Source organism: Oncorhynchus gorbuscha, linkage group LG08 (genome assembly GCF_021184085.1).
Source record: "Oncorhynchus gorbuscha isolate QuinsamMale2020 ecotype Even-year linkage group LG08, OgorEven_v1.0, whole genome shotgun sequence".
Taxonomy (NCBI): domain Eukaryota; kingdom Metazoa; phylum Chordata; class Actinopteri; order Salmoniformes; family Salmonidae; genus Oncorhynchus; species Oncorhynchus gorbuscha.
In genome coordinates this window covers 4,343,652-4,366,755 of record NC_060180.1, presented here as the reverse complement: position 1 = coordinate 4,366,755, position 23,104 = coordinate 4,343,652, and the positions used below count along the sequence as shown (strand labels likewise).

Below are 23,104 nucleotides of genomic sequence, written 5' to 3'. Positions count from 1 at the left end.
CTCCTCTCCAGAGTCAGCCTGGAGGCCCCAACATGATGAAACCGGGTCCCAACATGCCCCAGTCTCTGCCTCCCCCCAACACTTTCAGTGTACAGGCCCAGGGCCCCCCTCCCCTGCTCCAGGCCCAGTTCTCTGCTGCCTCCCTGGCCCCGCTCCTCCTGAACCCCCCTCCGCCCCTGCTGTCACAGCCACCACCCAAAGGTAGGGGGCTCTATGATGATGATTGGTGTTTCTTCTATGCGTTTGCTTTGAGTTGCTAGCTTGCTACTTCTGAAGAAAATAAACACATTTGGATTTTTAATGTGTGTTTGCCCATCCCTCTAGATGTGTTCTCAGGAGGTCTGCTCCAGCCCCCAAGGAGGATGATGCCTCAGCCAGTCAGGCGCCTGGACCCTTCCCCCCGCTTCCCCAACCGCAACGACCGCCCTGAACTCATCCTCAGGACCAAGGATGAACGCAGTCGTGAAAGAGACCGTGAGCGCAGGAGGTCCAGAGAGCGCTCTCCCACACGTAAACGCTCCAGGGACCGTTCTCCGAGACGTGACCGCTCCCCCCGCCGCCCTCGTAGGGTGGTGCCTCGCTATACTGTCCAGTTCTCCAAGTTCAGCCTGGACGGGTGGGTCAGCCATGCATTATGATGATTGATCACTTTCAGCTTTTGATTTGATACGATCTCTGAGTCAGGGGTCAGTTTACTTCAGAACTTTGTGTCTAGTGAACTGTATATATTGAACTTTGTGTCTAGTGAACTGTATATAAGGGGCCTTTCTTACAGTTTTCATTCTGTTTCTGATAGTTATAAAGAAAGTGCATATGAGGTCAACTGAGTTTGTATAAAATATGTTTGGTAATTTGGTAATTGATCAAACAAACAATGTGTTGTAGCTGCATGGAAGCGGATCCCGGGTGCTCTTCGTCCATTCTAGAACCATTTGCAGTGACTGTACATTAGGGAGAAAGGTACTATTTTCTCTCCCTGTTCTGACAGAACTATTTCTCTCCCCTCCAGTTCTAACTGTGACATGATGGAGCTGAGGAGACGCTACCAGAGCCTGTACATCCCCAGTGACTTCTTTAATGCTGTGTTCACCTGGGTGGATGGCTTCCCCCTTCAACGACCCTTCCAGTTCGGCAACTACTGTAACTTCCACATCATGCACAAGGAGGTGGACTCTCTGGTCAAGAACACTGCTGTGCTGGACCCACCTGATGCCAACCACACATACAGTGCTAAGGTGGGGTATACACACAGACGGGCTGCATGCAAGTGTACACACCAGGGTTTCCGTTCGGAAAATGTGGCACCAGACATTTGACCGGCAGCATTTTAATTTACCGGACATTTGAGAAATTTAACGGACACACATGCATCACTAGCCTATGTCAATCTACTAAAGTACAAATGTTTAGTCTGCCTAATCTATTTGTCAGCTTGTCGAGAAAGAAGTAGCCTATTCCAAACAGACTGTGGGACAGTTAAGGGATGATAGATCCCAAATTCATCCAGCCAGTATGCCTAGGCTACATTAAAAAACTAGATGTTAAAAAGCAATGAGTCTGATGCAACAGATCACAACGTTTCAAACTATTATTTCTACACATAAGCGCGACTGTTCGTTCAATAATGCAATTAGCGGGAAACTGTCAATGTCAAAAGGGCACTGCACATGAGAGCGGTTTCATGTGACGAAGATGAAAATATACCCGTTTAGAAAGGCAGAAAAAAAAAGAAAAACGGCTTCCATCTCAAGGCCATCAGACTGTTAAACAGCCATCACTAACATTGAGTGGCTGCTGCCAACATACTGTCTCAAATCTCTAGCCACTTTAATAATTTACATTTACATTTAAGTAATTTAGCAGACGCTCTTATCCATAAACAATTGGATGTAATAAATGTAACACTAGTCACTTTAAACAATGTAATGTTTACATACCCTACATTACTCATCTCATATGTACAGTTGAGTCGGAAGTTTACACCTTAGCCAAATGCATTTAAACTCAGTTTTTCACAATTCCTGACATTTAATCCCAGTAAAAATTATAGGGTTAAACATTTCATGTAGCCTTCCACAAGCTTCTCACAATATGTTGGGTGAATTTTGGCCTGTTCCTCCTGACAGAGCCAGGTTTGTAGCCCTTCTTGCTCGCACACATTTTTCAGTTCTGCTCACAGATTTTCTATAGGATTGAGGACAGGGCTTTGTGATGGCCACTCCAATACCTTGACTTTGTTGTCCCTAAGCCATTTTGCCACAACTTTGGAATTATGTTTGGGGTCTTTGTCCATTTGGAATACCCATTTGCGATCAAGCTTTAACTTCCTCACTGATGTCTTGAGATGTTGCTTCAATATATCCACATAATTTTCTTTCCTCATGCTGCCATCTATTTTTTGAAGTGCACCAGTCCCTCCTTCAGCAAAGCACCACCACAACATGATGCTGCCACCCCTGTGCTTCACGGTTGGGATGGTGTTCTTCGGCTTGCAAGCCTCCCCCTTTTTCCTCCAAACATAACGATGGTCATTATGGCCAAACAGTTCTATTTTTGTTTCATCAGACGAGGACATTTCTTCTCTTTTTTTATGGCGGTTTTGGAGCAGTGGCTTCTTCCTTGCTGAGCGGCCTTTCAGGTTATGTTGATATAGGATTATAGGAGTTTTACTTTGGATACCGATTAATCGGCCTATTTTTATTTATTTATTTGTAATTATGACAATTACAACAACACTGAATGAACACTTATTTTAACTTAATATAATACATCAATAAAATCATTTTATTCTCAAATAAATAATGAAACATGTTCAATTTGGTTTAAATAATGCAAAAACAAAGTGTTGGAGAAGAAAGTAAAAGTGCAATATTTGCTATGTAAGAAAGCTAACATTTTAAGTTCCTTGCTCAGAATATATGAAAGCTGGTGGTTCCTTTTAACATTAGTCTTTAATATTCCCAGGTAAGAAGTTTTAGGTTGTAGTTATTATAGGAATTATAGAACTATTTCTCTATATACCATTTGTATTTCATTAACCTTTGACTATTGGATGTTCTTATAGGCACTTTAGTATTGCCAGTGTAACAGTATAGCTTCCATCCCTCTCCCTGCTCCTTCCTGGGCTCGAACCAGGAACACATTGACAACAGCCACCCTCGAAGCAGCGTTACCCATGCAGAGCAAGGGGAACAACCACGCCAAGTCTCAGAGCGAGTGACGTTTGAAACGCTTTCACATCGGTTACACCAGCCTAATCTCGGGAGTTGATAGGCTTGAAGTCATGAACAGCTGCTGGCAAATGCACGAAAGTGCTGTTTGAATGAATGCTTACGAGCCTGCTGGTGTCTACCACCGCTCAGTCAGACTGCTCTATCAAATCATAGACTTAGTTATAACATAACACACAGAAACACGAGCCTTAGGTCATTAATATAGTCGAATCCGGAAACTATCATCTCGAAAACAAGACGTTTATTCTTTCAGTGAAATATGGAACCGTTCCGTTTTTTTATCTAACGGCTAGCATCCATAAGTCTAAATATTGCTGTTACATTGCACAACCTTCAATGTTATGTAAAATTCTGGCAAATTAGGCGTCTCAAACTGTTGCATATATCCTGACTCTGCATGCAATGAACGAAAGAGAAGTGACACAATTTCACCTGCTTAATATTGCCTGCTAACCTGGATTTATTTTACCTAAATATGCAGGTTTAAAAATATATACTTCTGTGTATTGATTTTAAGAAAGGCATTGATGTTTATGGTTAGGTACACATTGGAGCAACGATACGCACCGCATCGATTATATGCAACGCAGGACACGCTAGATAAACTAGTAATATCATCAACCATGTGTAGTTAACTAGTGATTATGATTGATTGTTTTTTATAGGATAAGTTTAATGCTAGCTAGCAACTTACCTTGGCTTACTGCATTCGCGTAACAGGCAGGCTCCTCGTGGAGTGCAATGTAATCAGGTGGTTAGAGCGTTGTACTAGTTAACTGTAAGGTTGCAAGATTGAATCCCAGAGCTGACAAGGTAAATATGTCATTCTGCCCCTGAACAAGGCAGTTAACCCACCGTTCCTAGGCCATCATTGAAAATAAGAATGTGTTCTTAACTGACTTGCCTAGTTAAATAAAGATTAAATAAAGGTGTAAAAAAATATTTAAAAATTGTCCAAAAATACCGATTTCAGATTGTTATGAAAACTTTAAATGGACCCTAATTAATCGCCCATTCCGATTAATCGGTCAACATCTACATGAGATGAGTAATGTGAGTTATGTAAACATTATTAAAGTGACTAGTGTTCCATTTATTCAAGTGGTCAATGATATCAAGTCTGTAGGTAGGCAGCCACCTCTGTGCTGGTGGTGGTGGTTTAACAATCTGATAGCCTCAGCTTCTATTTCTCTGTTTGTAAACTTCCGACTTCAACTGTGTATACTGTACTCTATACCATCTACTGCATCTTCCCTATGCCGCACGGCCATCGGTCATCCATATATTTATATGTACATATTCTCATTCATTCCTTTACACACATGTGTGTGTAAAGTAGTTGTTTTGAAATTAAGATTACTTGTTAGATATTACTGCACGGTCGGAACTAGAAGCACAAGAATTTGGCTACACTCGCATTAACATCTGCTCACCATGTGTATGTGACCAATAAAATTAGATTTGAAAGAGAGGAGCTCTAATAGGCTACTTTGAAGCAAGGTAAGACATGCCTCATAATATGTATTAAATGTTTTCTAATTGCATACTGCTTCCAGCTCATTGCAAAGTGGTGTGACCCGCTGAAGCTTGCCTTATGTTGCCATTTGATGCCACGTTCAAAACAACTGAGAACTCTGAAGTCTTGTGACCTTAGTGTGTTCAAGACAATTGGGAACTGGAGAAAAGAAAAACAATATCCTACTGGGAAAAATCTGTGTAAACGGTCATCCAACTCGGGAACTCGGGCCTCTTTCTAGAGCTCCGACCTGAAGATCGCTGGCATCATGATTTGATTTATTTCCCAGTTGTCTTGAAAGCACCACAAGATGCAGCAGCAGCTCTTGTGCAGTCTGACAGATTTTCCACCTAAAGGCTCTGTATCTGTATGCTGTACGAGTGTGATTAATAAGATGCATAACCAATATACTGTACACAAGCTCCAATTTAATTCCACTAAATTATGCAAATGTGTATAGACCGATAAGCATGACCAGTCAAATGTGTCTATAGACCGATAAGCATGACCAGTCAAATGTGTCTATAGACTGATAAGCATGACCAGTCAAATGTGTCTATAGACCGATAAGCATGACCAGTCAAATGTATTTCCATCAATGAAGAGGATATAAAGCAGTCTTCTTCTCCCAGACAATTCACCGGCAGCAATTTTATTTATCTGCTTTTTTTTATGCGGACGAAAGCCAGCTATTACTGGCTAACGGAAACCCCGACACACACACCTGTTCAGCGCTATGCTGTGATACACACACCTAATACCACTTACAGCAATAAGGTATTTCACACACAAACGTTCACACCATGACTTGTCCTGTCTGTTGTCTTGTGTTGAATAGGTGATGTTGCTGGCCAACCCCAGTCTAGAGGAGCTCTACCATAAGTCCTGTGCTCTGGCTGAGGACCCCCAAGAACTTAGAGACGCTTTCCAGCACCCTGCCCGCCTCATCAAGGTCAGTTAGGTGTCAACCACTGGTTCGTACAGTACGTAGTAGTTATGAGTAAGTTGCATAGCTTAGACGTCTTTAAATTTTTTTAAACTTGTTTCTCTTTCCAATTTCTCTGTCCTTCTGTCTCTCTATTTCGCTCTCAGTTCCTGGTGGGGATGCGGGGTAAGGACGAGGCTATGGCCATCGGGGGCCACTGGTCCCCCTCCCTGGATGGAGTGGACCCTGAGAAGGACCCGGCTGTGCTCATAAAGACAGCCATACGCTGTTGTAAGGCCCTCACAGGCATAGACCTGAGTCTCTGCACTCAGTGGTAAGTCCTGCTCTTCTCCTCAACCTCCCTTCTCTCTTTTCTGTCTCTGTGGTTTTTCTCTATGTAACAAGACCTGTGGTAATATTATTACCAAAAAAATACAAATGGTGACGGTCCGTGATGGTTTTCTCACCTTCCAACGCTTAATATCGATATCTGACACTTTGAATGGGTGCTTTTTTTTGTTGGTTTTGTCTTTTGGACGTTAATGACTATGATTCTGTCATTTGATTTGCCTCTTAATAATTTTTTGTTTCGCAATATGTCCCGTTGGCTACGGTATGATGACGTCCTGCTTTTCTCCATCTTTGTATATCTATGTGGGCGGATGAATGAGTGATTGATTCTGTGGCTCAAAGAGCAGTCTGCCGGACCAGAAGACACCACAATAACCTTTTTGTGTTGATTTTTCCCCCCCTTTCATTCTGTTAAATATCTTACATATTTAACTTCTTGCTTTCACTGTCCTGTCCTATGATTCTGTGTCTTCTCTCAAAAACTCCCCCCCGCGAAGTCGCAACAGAGAAATACTGAGCTTTAATTGGCTGAAGGCGAGGGTTGGGGTGGTTTTGGGGGTGTTACCAGGGGTGATGTTTTTCTGTCAAATTTACCAAAATGGCCACCGTTACCCCTGACAACCAATGGAGAGCTGCGGACTGGGTTCCGTTACGCTAATTGTGTGTTCTTTGTGTTGGGGGGATACTGTAACAAGTTCAAAAGTCATTTGGGGGAATGTAGCCTAGGCTAGCCCTAGCCCTGTTTTTAAGAGATGTGTGTCCCTGACTGGAATGTTTCTTTCCAATGCGCCTTCTTCCTTTGCGACAGGTATCGTTTTGCAGAGATTCGCTATCATCGCCCTGAGGAGACTCACAAGGGGCGGACAGTGCCCGCACATGTGGAGACAGTGGTTTTGTTTCTCCCGGATGTTTGGCATTGTCTTCCTACCCGCTCAGAGTGGGAGGGGCTGTCGCGGGGACTCCGGGAGCAGCTGGCTGAGAAGCTGTCCGCCGAGAGGAAGGAGGCTGATGGAGAACAGGCACTGAACCGCTAATCCCTTTCTTCTCATTTCCCCTGCTTCTCACAGGACCAACACAGGCACAGGATATTCACTAGACACAACAACCCCAGATACACACACTACATATGTTATACACACCTAAATACACACAATGCAGGCAGAATCCTGAACTACCATACCCCCTTTAGGTTCAGTTCCTCTCCTACCGTCCTGCTACCTGCTCCTACCCTTATCCTCCCCGCCCTACACTCCTCCCTGCCCTCACACTCGGCAGACACACAGTGGAAGGAGACTAGGTTGTATCTGATCGATACCGCCGCAACTGGCCAATCAGCTTCCAGCTCTAGAAATGTCTCATAATTGGGTACCAAACTGGATATAGCTTAAGTTTTAATTTGCTTGTGTTATTATCACATTTAATCAAAAATGACCCTGCTTGGAATTGTCTACTTGCAAGTGGGGTGGATAAAATGACATTTGATTCTTTGCTTGGAATTACTGAGGATTCTACTGGAACCTGCAGAGCCAGTTGCGTTGATGTGTGTATGTTCTAGATTTTGTTTCCTTTTTATAATAATTTGTTAACTTCAATATCTGCTGAATTCGAAAGGAGAGAAAATCCCCTCCCCTAAGTTCTGTCTCTTGTCTGTCCCTGTTTTTGATTGGACTGTATCTAGAGCTTGGTTTGTTCCAGGGCAGTTGGTTTGACATAAGGTTTTCTATGATGTTCTAGAACCTAAACTGAACCAAAAGAATGCAGAATCCAGAACTATCCCTAATCAGAATCCATGTTTGATTAGGATAGCTAGCTAGGGAACTCCATACAGACTGTTAAGCTACACACTGAGTTTGGGGGCACCAGCTTTGAGTTGAACCTGATGAAGCTTCCACTACACAGACCACACCCCCTTTGGAACCCACTGTCATTGATTTACCTTTTTGTGTTCCACAGAACGTGATTGATTGGCCGCTGGGGGGCGGGGGCATTGGTTTTCCGTTGGTTTGATAAAGGTTTTATTATATAGAACTAGAGGGTGGTATCCCTGTGTTACCTACCTACCCACCCTGCAGTAGCAGAGGACTACTTTATCATCCCAGAGCTACTCACTAGGACCAGAGAAACTATCAGAGACACAGGATGTGAACCTTGCTTCTTGCACGGATCAACTTTTTTTTTTTTTTTACTACTTAAAACGGTGGTGATTTAATGGTTTGCTGTCCCTCTCTTTCTTTCTTTCTGTCTCGGTTGGATGGTTCTTTCTCAAAGGAGGAAGAGGAGAAGGATGAAGAAGATTCGAAGGAGGTGACCACTCCGACACACTGGGCTAAGCTTGATCCGAAATCAATGAAGGTAGGGTTCTCAAGTATTTGATTGTTGAATAGCCTATACTTGAGAAATGACTGAATATTACTCAGTCAATACAAAGTGAATTACTTTGACTTTCAAAGACACCTAGCAGATATTTCTATTTAAAGAGATTTACATTAGAGTGAGTACATAGTCTACATGTTTTTTGTATGTGTATGGTGATGATCACTGCAGGAAATACCATAACCTTGGCACTGCTAGCGAGTCAGAGGCAGGACCCACATCCTCATCTCTCTAGCCAAGCAACTCCACAACCATCTTAACAATAGACTAATCACAAGTCATGACGGTACATTCCTGTATATAATTAGCTTCTCCACAGGAAGTTTCCTGGTGTGCATATATTTTTTTGTAATGCACTTATGTATTGTGTGGCTCATTCCTGTGTTGGCGTGTTGACCGACGTGTTGCTGCGTCGTAAAGTGATACAAAAGAAGTGGCTTCCGCAATCTGCATACTGCTCACTTGCAACGTTTGTTCAGCACAAAATAGTTTGAATCACATTGTATATCCAATCCATATGCAAGAGACATTGTAAATGGGCAAGTTCATAATGCTTAATGTTGAACTGACCAACCACCTCTCTCTGCTGTAGGTGAATGACCTTCGTAAGGAGTTAGAGTCCCGCTCCCTGAGCTCTAAGGGGTTAAAGTCCCAGCTGATTGCCCGTCTCACCAAGCAGTTGAAGGTGGAAGAGCAGGTGGAGGAGGCCAAGGAGCCCGAGTTACCGGAGAGCCAGGCCCCGGAGGAGGAGGCGCCTCAACTTATGGAGGAGGACAGAGAGGTACAGGAGGTTTGGGCACTTCGGCTAGTGTATGTACTTATAGACAGAAGCACAAAAGCTGGACAGAGGTATGCTTTTAATGCACAGCTACAGTTAACACACCAACAGCATCACTATGGCTGGTTTACTAGAATGGATCGACTGATTACTTGTTTCTGATTCTCCTTCCCTCTGTCTGTCTGTCCATCAGGAGGAGGAAAGGAAGAAGCAGGAGGAGTTGGAGCGCCAGCGCAGAGAGAAGCGGTACGTCCTGCCAGATGAGCCCACCATCATCGTTCACCCCAACTGGGCGGCCAAGAGCGGAAAGTTTGACTGCAGCGTCATGTCTCTGAGCGTGCTGCTGGACTACAGACTGGAGGACAACAAGGAACACTCCTTCGAGGTGAGACAACACACACATTCAGGACATACACACTTGAACACTCATTTAGATGCCTAGAAGTACAGATTTGCATCAAATATTGCTGTCTTCTCTTCTCTCCAGGTGTCTCTGTTCGCGGAGCTGTTTAATGAGATGCTACAGAGAGACTTTGGCTACAGGATTTTCAAGGCCCTGGCCTCTGTGCCCTGCAAGGATGACAAGAAAGACAAGAAGGTGAAGGCCAAGAAAGAGGCGGGGCAGAAAGAGGCGGGGCAGAAAGAGGCGGGGCAGAAAGAGGCGGGGCAGAAAGAGGCGGGGCAGAAAGAGGCGGGGCAGAAAGAGGCGGGGCAGAAAGAGGCGGGGCAGAAAGAGGCGGGGCAGAAGGGGGAAGTGAAGAAAGGCGAGGAGGAGAACGGAGAGCCGGCGATGAAGAAGGCAAAGGAAGAGGAACAGGAGAGGAAGGTGGGTGGCTCATAGCTCTTGAAGATGAATTGTAGTCATATTGACAGTTTTACTAGATCATGAAGCAGTTTACATTGTAGCTTACTTAAAATACAAGTTTACACCATGATTCAAATGCTTGGATTTTCAAACGGTCTGCTTGTTCTAACTTGTTCCTGTTATGTCTTTTCCTAACCCAGAAGGAGGGCGAGGAGGAGGGCGAGAAGGAGGGCGAGGAGGGGGGTGAGAAGGAGGGTGAGAAGGAAGAGAAGGAGGTGCTGAAAAAGGAGGAGTCTATAGAGGAGAAGGAGGAGGATGAGAGCAGCAACACCAATGCTGAGGAGTACGACCCTCTTGAGGCCGAAGACGACGACGATGAAGATGGTACACCTGATAATCCTGTCCTCTCATTCTCCACTGACACAATCCTTTCCTCTCCTCTCATTCTGCACTGACACTTTCCTGTCTTCTCATCCTGCACTGACACTTTCCTGTCTTCTCATCCTGCACTGACACTTTCCTGTCTTCTCATCCTGCACTGACACTTTCCTGTCTTCTCATCCTGCACTGACACTTTCCTGTCTTCTCTCCTCTCATCATCCTGCACTGACACTTTCCTGTCTTCTCATCCTGCACTGACACTTTCCTGTCTTCTCATCCTGCACTGACACTTTCCTGTCTTCTCATCCTGCACTGACACTTTCCTGTCTTCTCATCCTGCACTGACACTTTCCTGTCTTCTCATCCTGCACTGACACTTTCCTCTCCTCTCATTCTGCACTGACACTTTCCTGTCTTCTCATCCTGCACTGACACTTTCCTGTCTTCTCATCCTGCACTGACACTTTCCTCTCCTCTCATTCTGCACTGACACTTTCCTGTCTCTCACTGCACTTTCCTGTCTCCTCTCATCCTCCTGTCTTCTCATCCTGCACTGACACTTTCCTCTCCTCTCATTCTGCACTGACGCGCTCCTCTCCTGTCCTCTCATTCTGCACTGACGCGCTCCTCTCCTGTCCTCTCATTCTGCACTGACGCGCTCCTCTCCTGTCCTCTCATTCTGCACTGACGTGCTCCTCTCCTCTCATTCTGCACTGACGCGCTCCTCTCCTGTCCTCTCATTCTGCACTGACGCGCTCCTCTCCTGTCCTCTCATTCTGCACTGACGCGCTCCTCTCCTCTCCTCTCATTCTGCACTGACGTGCTCCTCTCCTCTCCTCTCATTCTGCACTGACGTGCTCCTCTCCTCTCATTCTGCACTGACGTGCTCCTGTCCTCTCATTCTGCACTGACGTGCTCCTCTCCTGTCCTCTCATTCTGCACTGACGTGCTCCTCTCCTGTCCTCTCATTCTGCACTGACGTGCTCCTCTCCTGTCCTCTCATTCTGCACTGACGTGCTCCTCTCCTGTCCTCTCATTCTGCACTGACGTGCTCCTCTCCTGTCCTCTCATTCTGCACTGACGTGCTCCTCTCCTGTCCTCTCATTCTGCACTGACGTGCTCCTCTCCTCTCATTCTGCACTGACGTGCTCCTCTCCTCTCATTCTGCACTGACGTGCTCCTCTCCTCTCATTCTGCACTGACGTGCTCCTCTCCTCTCATTCTGCACTGACGTGCTCCTCTCCTCTCATTCTGCACTGACGTGCTCCTCTCCTGTCCTCTCATTCTGCACTGACGTGCTCCTCTCCTGTCCTCTCATTCTGCACTGACGCGCTCCTCTCCTGTCCTCTCATTCTGCACTGACGCGCTCCTCTCCTGTCCTCTCATTCTGCACTGACGCGCTCCTCTCCTGTCCTCTCATTCTGCACTGACGCGCTCCTCTCCTGTCCTCTCATTCTGCACGGACGAGCTCCTCTCCTGTCCTCTCATTCTGCACGGACGTGCTCCTCTCCTGTCCTCTCATTCTGCACTGACGCGCTCCTCTCCTGTCCTCTCATTCTGCACTGACGCGCTCCTCTCCTGTCCTCTCATTCTGCACTGACGTGCTCCTCTCCTGTCCTCTCATTCTGCACTGACGTGCTCCTCTCCTGTCCTCTCATTCTGCACTGACGTGCTCCTCTCCTGTCCTCTCATTCTGCACTGACGCGCTCCTCTCCTGTCCTCTCATTCTGCACTGACGTGCTCCTCTCCTCTCATTCTGCACTGACGTGCTCCTCTCCTGTCCTCTCTCAGATAAAGACGATGAGGACTCTAACGACAGGGACAGGAGAGACGACAGGAAGTCCAAAGAGGGGTCCTCTAAAGACAAGGAGAAGAAGCAGATGGTGACCTACAACAAGGACCTGCTCATGGCCTTTGTCTACTTTGACCAGAGCCACTGTGGATACCTACTGGAGAAAGACCTAGAGGACATCATGTACACTCTGGGGTTACATCTGTCTAGAGCCCAGGTATATACACACACTGGGGTTACATCTGTCCAGAGCCCAGGTATATACACACACTGGGGTTACATCTGTCCAGAGCCCAGGTATATACACACACTGGGGTTACATCTGTCCAGAGCCCAGGTATATACACACACTGGGGTTACATCTGTCCAGAGCCCAGGTATATACACACACTGGGGTTACATCTGTCCAGAGCCCAGGTATATACACACACTGGGGTTACATCTGTCCAGAGCCCAGGTATATACACACACTGGGGTTACATCTGTCCAGAGCCCAGGTATATACACACACTGGGGTTACATCTGTCCAGAGCCCAGGTATATACACACACTGGGGTTACATCTGTCCAGAGCCCAGGTATATACACACACTGGGGTTACATCTGTCCAGAGCCCAGGTATATACACACACTGGGGTTACATCTGTCCAGAGCCCAGGTATATACACACACTGGGGTTACATCTGTCCAGAGCCCAGGTATATACACTGCTCAAAAAAATAAAGGGAACACTAAAATAACACAAATCCTAGAACTGAATTAATGAAATATTCTTATTAAATATTAAATTTAAATTAAATTAAATTTTCTTAACATAGTTGAATGTGCTGACAAATAAATCCCACAAATTATCAATGGAAATCAAATTTATCTGGATTTGGAGTCACTAGATTTGGAGTCACACTCAAAATTAAAGTGGAAAACCACACTACAGGCTGATCCAACTTTGATGTAATGTCCTTAAAACATTACATCAGCACCAATTTGTAAGTCGCTCTGGATAAGAGCGTCTGCTAAATGACTTAAATGTAAATGTAAACAAGTCAAAATGAGGCTCAGTAGTGTGTGTGTCCTCCACGTGCCTGTATGACCTCCCTACAATGCCTGGGCATGCTCCTGATCAGGTGGCGGATGGTCTCCTGAGGGATCTCCTCCCAGACCTGGACTACAGCATCCACCAACTCCTGGACAGTGGCGTTGGTGGATGGAGCGAGACATGATGTCCCAGATGTGCTCAATTGGATTCAGGTCTGGGGAACGGGCGGGCCAGTCCATAGCATCAATGCCTTCCTCTTGCAGGAACTGCTGACACACTCCAGCCACATGAGGTCTAGCGTTGTCTTGCATTAGAAGGAACCCAGGGCCAACCATACCAGCATATGGTCTCACAAGGGGTCTGAGGATCTCATCTCGGTACCTACTGGCAGTCAGGATACCTCTGGCGAGCACATGGAGGGCTGTGCGGCCCCCCAAAGAAATGCCACCCCACACCATGACTGACCCACCTCCAAACCGGTCATGCTGGAGGATGTTGCAGGCAGCAGAACGTTCTCCACGGCGTCTCCAGACTGTCACGTCTGTCACATGTGCTCAGTGTGAACCTGCTTTCATCTGTGAAGAGCGCCAGTTGCGAATTTGCCAATCTTGGTGTTCTCTGGCAAATACCAAACGTCCTGCATGGTGTTGGGCTGTAAGCACAACCCCCACTTGTGGACGTCGGGCCCTTATACCACCCTCATGGAGTCTGTTTCTGACCGTTTGAGCAGACACATGCACATTTGTGGCCTGCTGGGGGTCATTTTGCAGGGCTCTGGCAGTGCTCTTCCTTCTCCTCCTTGCACAAAGGCGGAGGTAGCGGTCCTGCTGCTGGGTTGTTGCCCTCCTACGGCCTCCTCCACGTCTCCTGATGTACTGGCCTGTCTCCTGGTAGCGCCTCCATGCTCTGGACACTACGCTGACAGACACAGCAAACCTTCTTGCCACAGCTCGCATTGAAGCGCCATCCTGGATGAGCTGCACTACCTGAGCCACTTGTGTGGGTTGTAGACTCCGTCTCATGCTACCACTAGAGTGAAAGCACCGCCAGCATTCAAAAGTGACCAAAACATCAGCCAGGAAGCATAGGAACTGAGAAGTGGTCTGTGGTCCCACCTGCAGAACCACTCCTTTATTGGGGGTGTCTTGCTAATTGCCTATAATTTCCACCTGTTGTCTATTCCATTTGCACAACAGCATGTGACATTTATTGTCAATCAGTGTTGCTTCCTAAGTGGACAGTTTGATTTCACAGAAGTGTGATTGACTTGGAGTTACATTGTGTTGTTTGTGTTCCCTTTAGTTTTTTGAGCAGTGTGTATATATATCACACACACACTGGGGTTACATCTGTCCAGAGCTCAGGTACACACACACACACACACACACACACACACACACACACACACACACACACACACACACACACACACACACACACACACACACACACACACACACACACACACACACACACACACACACACACACACACAGACAGGGGCTTATACCTGTCTAGAGCTGAAGGTTACACACGCCAGTCTTACCCTTCTTTAAAATATATTTGTCACAATATATGCAAGTGATAATTAGTTAGCCCTTTTTATAATGTTGATTAATTTGCAGGTAAAGAAGTTGTTGAACAAGCCAGTGGTAAGAGAGTCGTGTTACTACCGTAAACTAACAGACGCAGCTAAAGACGAGGCGACTCCTTCCTTCAGTGAAGGCCTGCTGGACAACCTGCTAGGTGAGTGAAGGAGACACTGGAGTGGGATAATAGTTCTCTTTATGACTCGTCTCAAAGCATTTTAAAGCTTCACTAATGTTGAACAGAATAATCTATTCCTTCACCAGTGATTTAGGTGAATATCTAACATAGTAAGAACTTACAGAGTGTGGTTTATTTTGAGTCCTACACTTTCAACTCTTTCCCTCCACCTCTCTCTCTTCCTTTCTACCTCTCCCCTTGTTTTCCCTATTTCTCCCCTCCCTCAGGTAACCGTGCGTTGCTGCCCATGTTTGTCTCTCGTGGCCAGGCAGCGCTAGCAGAGGCTAGTGAGTCAGGAGGAGGCAGCAGTCTGATAGTGTATAATGGAGCCATGGTAGATGTGGGCAGCATGATGCAGAAACTGGACAAGAGTGAGAAGGCCAGGGAGGAGATTGAGCAGAAACTAATGGTGCAGGACTCCAAAATGGGTAGGACAATCCACTTATCTCCAACACAATCCCAACTTAAAAACACAAAATTCAGACTTTAATCAACTCCCTTATTGACGTCAGTAGTGTGTCTTAAGTTAGGATTCAGACCTGATATTTGTAGTAGTTCAACTAGAAGTACAGCATTTTGCTCCTTTATTCAAGGTGGTGGCAATACTACTCCTTTCTCTCGCTTGCTCACTCGCTCTCGGAAAACCTCTTGTAGGAATGTCTTGAAATTTAAATAAACATTGACAATGCATAAGGTTCTTGAATTTGAAGTAAGCCTAGACATTGAGATTTTAAATACATTTTCTCATGAATTTGTGTGTGTGTTCCAGTCGAGGACACCAAGCAGATCCTCCAGCTGGTATCTGCTAATAGAGTCCTGTCTAAAGATCTGGAGGAGGTGAAGGGAACCCTGGGCCAGACAGAGAACAACCTCAGGACCACAGAGGAACAGAACACGGTCTACCACAACCAGCTTAGCAAGACACTTAACAACCTGGGCAATGCCATGAATGAACTTCAGGGAGTCCTCAAGAAGGTACGATTGATTGACTGGTTGACTGATTTATTTGTAGACATGAGCGGCGCTCCTAGTGGCCAGGGACTTTAACCTCTTGCTCCTACCTGGCACGCAGGCGTCCCATCTAGAGCTCTGGAAATGCAAATGCGCTACGCTAAATGCTAATAGTATTAGTTAAAACTCAAACGTTCATTAAAATACACATGCAGGGTATTGCATTAAAGCTACACTCGTTGTGAATCCAGGCAACAAGTCAGATTTTTAAAATGCTTTTCGGCGAAAGCATGAGAAGCTATTATCTGATAGCATGTAACACCCCAAAAGACCCGCAGGGGACGTAAACAAAATAATTAGCATAGTCGGTGCTACACAAACTGCACAAATAAAATATAAAACATTCATTACCTTTGACCATCTTCTTTGTTGGCACTCCTAGATGTCCCATAATCACTATTGGGTCTTTTTTCCGATTAAATCTGTCCATATATAGCCTAGATATCGATCTATGAAGACTGTGTGATAAACGGAAAAAAATAGCGTCTTGTAACGTCATTTTTTTAAATTCAAAAAGTCGACGATAAACTTTCACAAAACACTTCGAAATACTTTTGTAATGCAACTTTAGGTATTAGTAAACGTTAATAAGCGATCAAATTAATCACGAGACAAAGTGTTTTCTATAGGGGTCCGTCTTGAAATACTGTCCGTTTATTTCTCAACCAAAATATCCGGTCGGAGACCTGAAGAAAAAGCCTGTCTCTTGTTCGTTTGACCAAGAAACAAAGAATTGGCAAATGACAAGACTGTTGACATCGTGTGGAAGCTGTAGGTACTGCAACCTCAGCCCTATTTAATGTCTTTCGCCCATAACAATGGGTTGAATCGGCGGATGGATATATTTTTCCACTTTCAGTGATCAGATTTTCCTGCACTTTTCAATGAAACGCACGTTCTGTTAAAGTCACAGCCGTGATTTAACCAGTTTTATAAACGTCTGAGTGTTTTCTATCCACACATACTAATCATATGCATATACTATATTCCTGGCATGAGTAGCAGGGCGCTGAAATGTTGCACGATTTTTAACAATGTTCGAAAAAGTAGAGGGTCGACTGAAGAGGTTAATGCAGGCTAACTTAAATCAGTTCTAGAATTTTTTTACCAGCATGTCACATGTGCAACCTGGGGAAAATAAATCCTAGACCACCTTTACTCCACACACAGAGATGCATACAAAGCTCTCCCCCCACCCTCCATTTGGCAAGTCTGACCACAGTTCTATCCTCTTGATTCCAGCTTACAAGCAAAAACCAAAGCAGGAAGTAGTGACTTGCTTTGACTTGTTCAACACGGAAGTGGTCTGATGACGCAGATGCTACACTGCTGGACTGTTTTGCTTTATTAATAAGTGGATCGATGATGCCCCCCCCTCAGGGACTGTACATACATCCCAAACAGAAGCCATGGATTACAGGCAACATCCGCATCGAGCTAAAGGCTGGAGCTGCCACTTTCAAGGAGCGGGAGACTAATCCGAGCACTTATAAGAAATCCCGCTATGCCCTCAGACGAACCATCAAACAAGCAAAGCGTCAATACAGGATTAAGATTGAATCCTACTACACCTGCTCTGACACGCGTCAGATGTGGCAGAGCTTGAAAACTATTACGGACTACGAAGGGAAACCCAGATGCAAAATGCCCAGTGACGCGAGACTACCAGACAAGCAAAATACCTTTTTATGCTCGCTTTGAGGCAAGCAACACCTGAAGCATGAATGAGAGCACCAGCTGTTCTGGATAACTGTGTGATAACGCTCTCGATGGCCGATGTGAACAAAACCTTTAAACAGGTCAACATTCACAAAGCCGCTGGGCCAGACAGATTACCAGGACGTGTACTCAAAGCATGCACGGACCAACTGTCAAGTGGCTTCACTGACATTTTCAACCTCTCCCTGACCGAGTCTGTAATACCTACATGTTTCAAGCAGACCACCATAGTCCCTGTGCCCAAAGCTAACCTGCCTAAATGATTACCGCCCTGTGGCACTCATATTGGTAGCCATGAAGTGCTTTGAAAGGCTGGTCATGGCTCACATCAACAGCATTCTCCTGGACACCCTACACCCAGTCCAATTCGCATACCGCCCCAACAGATCCACAGATGACACAATCTCAATTGCACTCCACACCACCCTTTCTCACTTGAACAAAAGGAATACCTATGTGAGAATGCTGTTCATCGACTACAGCTCAGCGTTCAACACCATATTGCCCACAAAGCTCATCACTAAGCTAAGGACTCTGGGACTAAACACCTCCCTCTGCAACTGGATCCAGCCCCCAGGTGTTAAGAGTAGGCAACAACACGTGTACCACGCTAATCCTTAACACTGGAGTGTGTACTTAGTCCCCTCCTGTATTCCCTGTTCACCCATGACTGCGTGGCCAAACATGACTCCAGCACCATCAAGTTTGCTGACGACAACAGTGTTAGGCCTGCCTTATCAACGACGATATGGCCTATAGGGAGGAGGTCAGAGAACTGGCAGGCTGGTGCCAGGACAACAACCTCTCCCTCAATGTGGGCAAGACAAAGGAGCTGATTGTGGACTACAGGAAAAGGCGGGCCGAACAGGCCCCCATTAACATTGACGGGGCTGTAGTGGAGTCTTGGTCAAGAGTTTCAAGTTCCTTGGAGTTCGCCTTACCAACGAACTATCATGGTCCAAACATACCAAGACAGTCGTGAAGAGGGCACGACAAAATCTTTTCCCCATCAGGGAAAGATTTGGCATGTGTCCCCAGATCCTCAAAAGGTTCTACAGCTGCACCATCGAGAACATCCTGACCAGTTGCATCACCGTATGACAACTGCTCGACATCTGACTGTAAAGTGCTACAGAGAGTAGTGCGAGAACGGCCCATTACATCACTGGGGCCAAGCTTCCTGCAGTCCAGGACCTATATAATAGGCGGTGTCAGAGGAAAGACCATAAAATTGGCAGAGACTCCAGTCACCCAAGTTATATTTAGGACCAAAAGGCTCCTCAACAACTTCTACCACCAAGCTATTAGACTGCTGAACAATTGATAAAAATCGCCACCGGACAATTTACAATGACCCCCCCCCCCCCCTCTTGTGCACTGCTGCAACTTGCTGTTGTTCTGTATTGCCCGTTCAAACTCGCTGTTTGTTTGTTACCTATGCATAGTCACTTCGCCCCCACCTACATGTACAGATTACCTCAACTAGCCTGTACCGGTGCCCCCTGTCTATAGGCTTGTTATTCTTATTTCTGACTTATTATTTCTTTTAATTTTAGCTTACATGCTAAATATTCTCTTCTTCTTGAACTACACTGTTGGTTAAGGGTTTGTAAGGAAGCATTTCACAGTAAAGTCTACGCTGTTGGTTAAGGGTTTGTAAGGAAGCATTTCACAGTAAAGTCTACGCTGTTGGTTAAGGGTTTGTAAGGAAGCATTTCACAGTAAAGTCTACGCTGTTGGTTAAGGGTTTGTAAGGAAGCATTTCACAGTAAAGTCTACGCTGTTGGTTAAGGGTTTGTAAGGAAGCATTTCACAGTAAAGTCTACGCTGTTGGTTAAGGGTTTGTAAGGAAGCATTTCACAGTAAAGTCTACACTGTTGGTTAAGGGTTTGTAAGGAAGCATTTCACAGTAAAGTCTACACTGTTGGTTAAGGGTTTGTAAGGAAGCATTTCACAGTAAAGTCTACACTGTTGGTTAAGGGTTTGTAAGGAAGCATTTCACAGTAAAGTCTACACTGTTGGTTAAGGGTTTGTAAGGAAGCATTTTAAAGTCTACACTGTTGGTTAAGGGTTTGTAAGGAAGCATTTCACAGTAAAGTCTACACTGTTGGTTGTTTGTAATCAGTAAAGTCTACACAGGGTTTGTGGCAGTAAATGTTTATTTTGGTTTTAAATGGTTTTTAATTTTAAATTTGTTACGTGCATGTGGCAAATGTTTATTTTGGTTTTAAATGGTTTTAATTATTTGTTACGTAAAAGAGAGAAATAAAGAACCTTACAGTTTCTGCATTTGGTTAGTTGTTAATGGGAGATTTGCATTACATTTCGAGTTACGTTCTGCGGATCTTGAATTAGGTTTATTTGGGTAAAAACATATACAGCAAGATGTAATATTGAACAAAAATGTAAAGGCAACATACAAAAATTTCAAAGATTTGACAGAGTTACAGTTCATATAAAACAGTCAATTGAAATGAGTTCATTAGGCCCTAATCTATGGATTTCACATGACTGGGAATACAGATATGCATCTGTTGATAACAGAAACCTTTACAAAAAAATGGGCCTCAGGATCTCATCACAGTATCTCTGTACATTCAAATTGCCATCAATAAAATGCAATTGGGTTCGTTGTTCTGTAGCTTATGCCTGCCAAAACCATAACCCCACCGCTACCATGGGGCGCTCTGTTCACAACATTAACATCAGCAAACTACTTGCCCACTCGACGCCATACATATGGTCTATGGGTGTGAGGCCTGAACATTTTGCCAAATACTCTAAAACAATGTTGGAGGTGGTATATAGTAGAGAAATAAACATTCAATTCTCTGGCAACAGCTCTGGTGGACATTCCTGCAGTCTGCATTCTAATTGCACGTTCCCTCAACTTGGGACATCTGTGGCATTGTGTTGTGACAAAATTGCACATTTTAGTGGCCATTTATTGTCCCTAGCACAAAGTGCACCTGTGTAATGATCATGTTATTTAATCAGCTTCTTGATATGCCACACCTGTCAGGTGGATGGATAATCTTGGCAAAGGAGAAATTCTTACTAACAGGGATATAAACAAATTTGTGCACAGAATTTGAGCGAAATAAGCTTTTTTATCTGTGGATAATGTCTGGGATCTTTTATTCCAGCTCATGAAACATGGTACCAGCACTACATGTTGCATTTTGTTCAGTGTAGTTTGTATATTATATATTAATTAAAACACTAGTTTCCAAAGTGGTCCTCTATGGTAATGTTTTTGTGATAAAGGATTTGTGATATAATCAGCTGTTTGATGAGACAAAAGTCGACAAGTTCGAAGCTTCACTGTTACATAATGCATTGATAAGCAGTACAGCTATAATGTGGACTTTTCATAATGAAATCATTAGCTTGTCCAATGCCGCCAAATGCTGTTGTGTTTTTGTATGTTGAAATGAACTGAGGAATTCTTGTTTCTCTCATTCCAGGAGGTTCCCACAGAAGCCACCCCTGACCAAATATCCCAAACAACCAATGGTTCAGATGAATTAATGAAGGAGTTGGACAGTGAGTGAGTTGTCTAATCGGACACGTTTCTTACCAACCTTGTAAATATGCGCTAAAAACAAGCATCATTTGATTGAGTTTCATTTGGACCCATGGTTGTTGTTTTCCCCCACCAGGACCATGTATAGATTCTCATTGTTTGAATCCTAAATGGCATTCTATTCTTTTTGTATTTAATTGCTTTTGATTGGAACCTATAGGGCTCTAGTCAAAGTAGTGTACTATATAGGGAATATAGTTCCATTTGGGACAGGCATTCACTTAATTGGTTCTAATGTTTTCATGTAACCTCACTGTTTTCACCTGAAAATAAGAAATATGTTTAATTGTTTTGATATCAATTACAGTTTGATTCTCTGTTATTATAATGCATTCTAAAAGTGGTATTTAAAAAAAAAGATTTTTGTTAGAAATTGTGTGCATGGCATTGTGAAGTGCTTCTTTGTTTACGGTATTAGTTTTAGATTTCAGTCGCTTCCTCAATTGATGATGATCATTTGAATGTTTTGTTTTATTCTGTATTACCCGTTCATTGCCTTGCCCAAATAGTACCACAATGTTGATCCCAGTATGTGTGACTTGTACAGGGTACTCTCTGGGATTTTTGAACAAGGTTGTACTGCTGAGTATGGTGGCGGGGGGGCAGATTTTTGCTTTTTTTTAACACCTCGAACTGCCATTTTCTGTAATCAAGAGAGAGAGAGAAAATTGGCTTAAATTACAACAAATAAAGATAATTTACATAATGGAGCAAACAGTCTACAAGGTATCACAGCACCCCTCTTACATTCTTAGGGGAGAACCCTGGTTGTACGTACTTCTAATTAGCAATAATGGTGTTATTTATGTTCAAGTGGATTCCTAAGAAATATATTTAAAATAAACTGATATTTGAAGGGGAGGTTTCAGGGATTAGGACCTTGAAGAAACTGTTTTTGATGAGTCAACAGAATTGCTTTATCACATGTTCCTCTTCTCTCTTAACAGGAACAACGTAGCAAAGCGTTTTGAAACGGAACACGAGAATGAGATTCTTATTGTACATGTTCAGATATTATCTGCCCGGTTGCTTCCGTTTGGTGCCCAATAAATACGACCATAGTTTTGCATGCAGCTCCTTATATGAAACCTCAGTCTCTGAGGCCTATTCCAGTAACACGCTTGTTTTATCCCAGGAGTTGTGAGACCATGGTAGTAAGTGTTATGTCCACGTTGGGATTGTTTAGTGTTTTTGTTTATTGTTAAGGGAAGTAAATGCATAGCCAAACCATAAACTGACTGTCTCCACTAACATCAATAGAAATGCAGCCTCAGGTCTGGTCCTGCCTTTTGACCACAGATATAATGGTTCTGATTCTAGATTAAAACCGTATGAGAATACTACTGGAGTTCTGTTGTAAAATTCTGGATGTTCTAGAAGTGCTGTGTTTTCTGTTATTGGGTTGTTGTAGAACTGTGAGGAGCTATGATTCTGTCCCTCTCTTCTCAGATGAAGGTTGTGCAACAGGGATGATGATGGTGGTGATGAATTCCTGGATGAGAGAAAAACTTGAGAAATGAGCCCAAAGCAGCCTAGTGCATTTAATTTTTCTATTGAATCTTGACTCTGGTTGTCCTTTGCAGAATTAAAGTGGTACATTTTATTGTTTTATTGTCTTTTTGTCCTGTATCTTTTAGAGCCTTTTTGTGTATAAAAACAAAAACAAACATGTACTAGATATTTTGATTAACATTGATATACAAATGCTTATTAATATTGCAATGAAAGGTAGAAACGTATGGAAAATGCTTATTGGCTAGAAGTGTGTTTAAACTATTATATACGTGTATAATTCTGCATGTGATGTCTGTTAAGAGATTTTAGAATCTAGA

The 23,104-nt window shown here is 44.2% G+C and overlaps 1 protein-coding gene across 1 annotated transcript in view; it reads left to right on the top strand.

Annotated features, from left to right (window-relative positions):
* LOC124041110 (cell division cycle and apoptosis regulator protein 1-like) overlaps positions 1–22,880 on the top strand; it is a 39,686-nt gene extending 16,806 nt beyond the window's left edge. The window contains 17 exon segments of the mRNA XM_046358285.1: positions 12–201; positions 340–616; positions 1,010–1,235; positions 5,588–5,701; positions 5,842–6,008; positions 6,834–7,044; positions 8,294–8,377; positions 8,991–9,179; positions 9,370–9,561; positions 9,664–10,002; positions 10,182–10,365; positions 12,154–12,371; positions 14,815–14,935; positions 15,184–15,384; positions 15,726–15,931; positions 21,154–21,232; positions 22,722–22,880. Coding sequence (XP_046214241.1) covers positions 12–201; positions 340–616; positions 1,010–1,235; positions 5,588–5,701; positions 5,842–6,008; positions 6,834–7,044; positions 8,294–8,377; positions 8,991–9,179; positions 9,370–9,561; positions 9,664–10,002; positions 10,182–10,365; positions 12,154–12,371; positions 14,815–14,935; positions 15,184–15,384; positions 15,726–15,931; positions 21,154–21,232; positions 22,722–22,792 — 3,069 coding nt within the window. The 3' untranslated portion in view covers positions 22,793–22,880.
* The last annotated feature ends 224 nt before the right edge of the window (positions 22,881–23,104 follow it).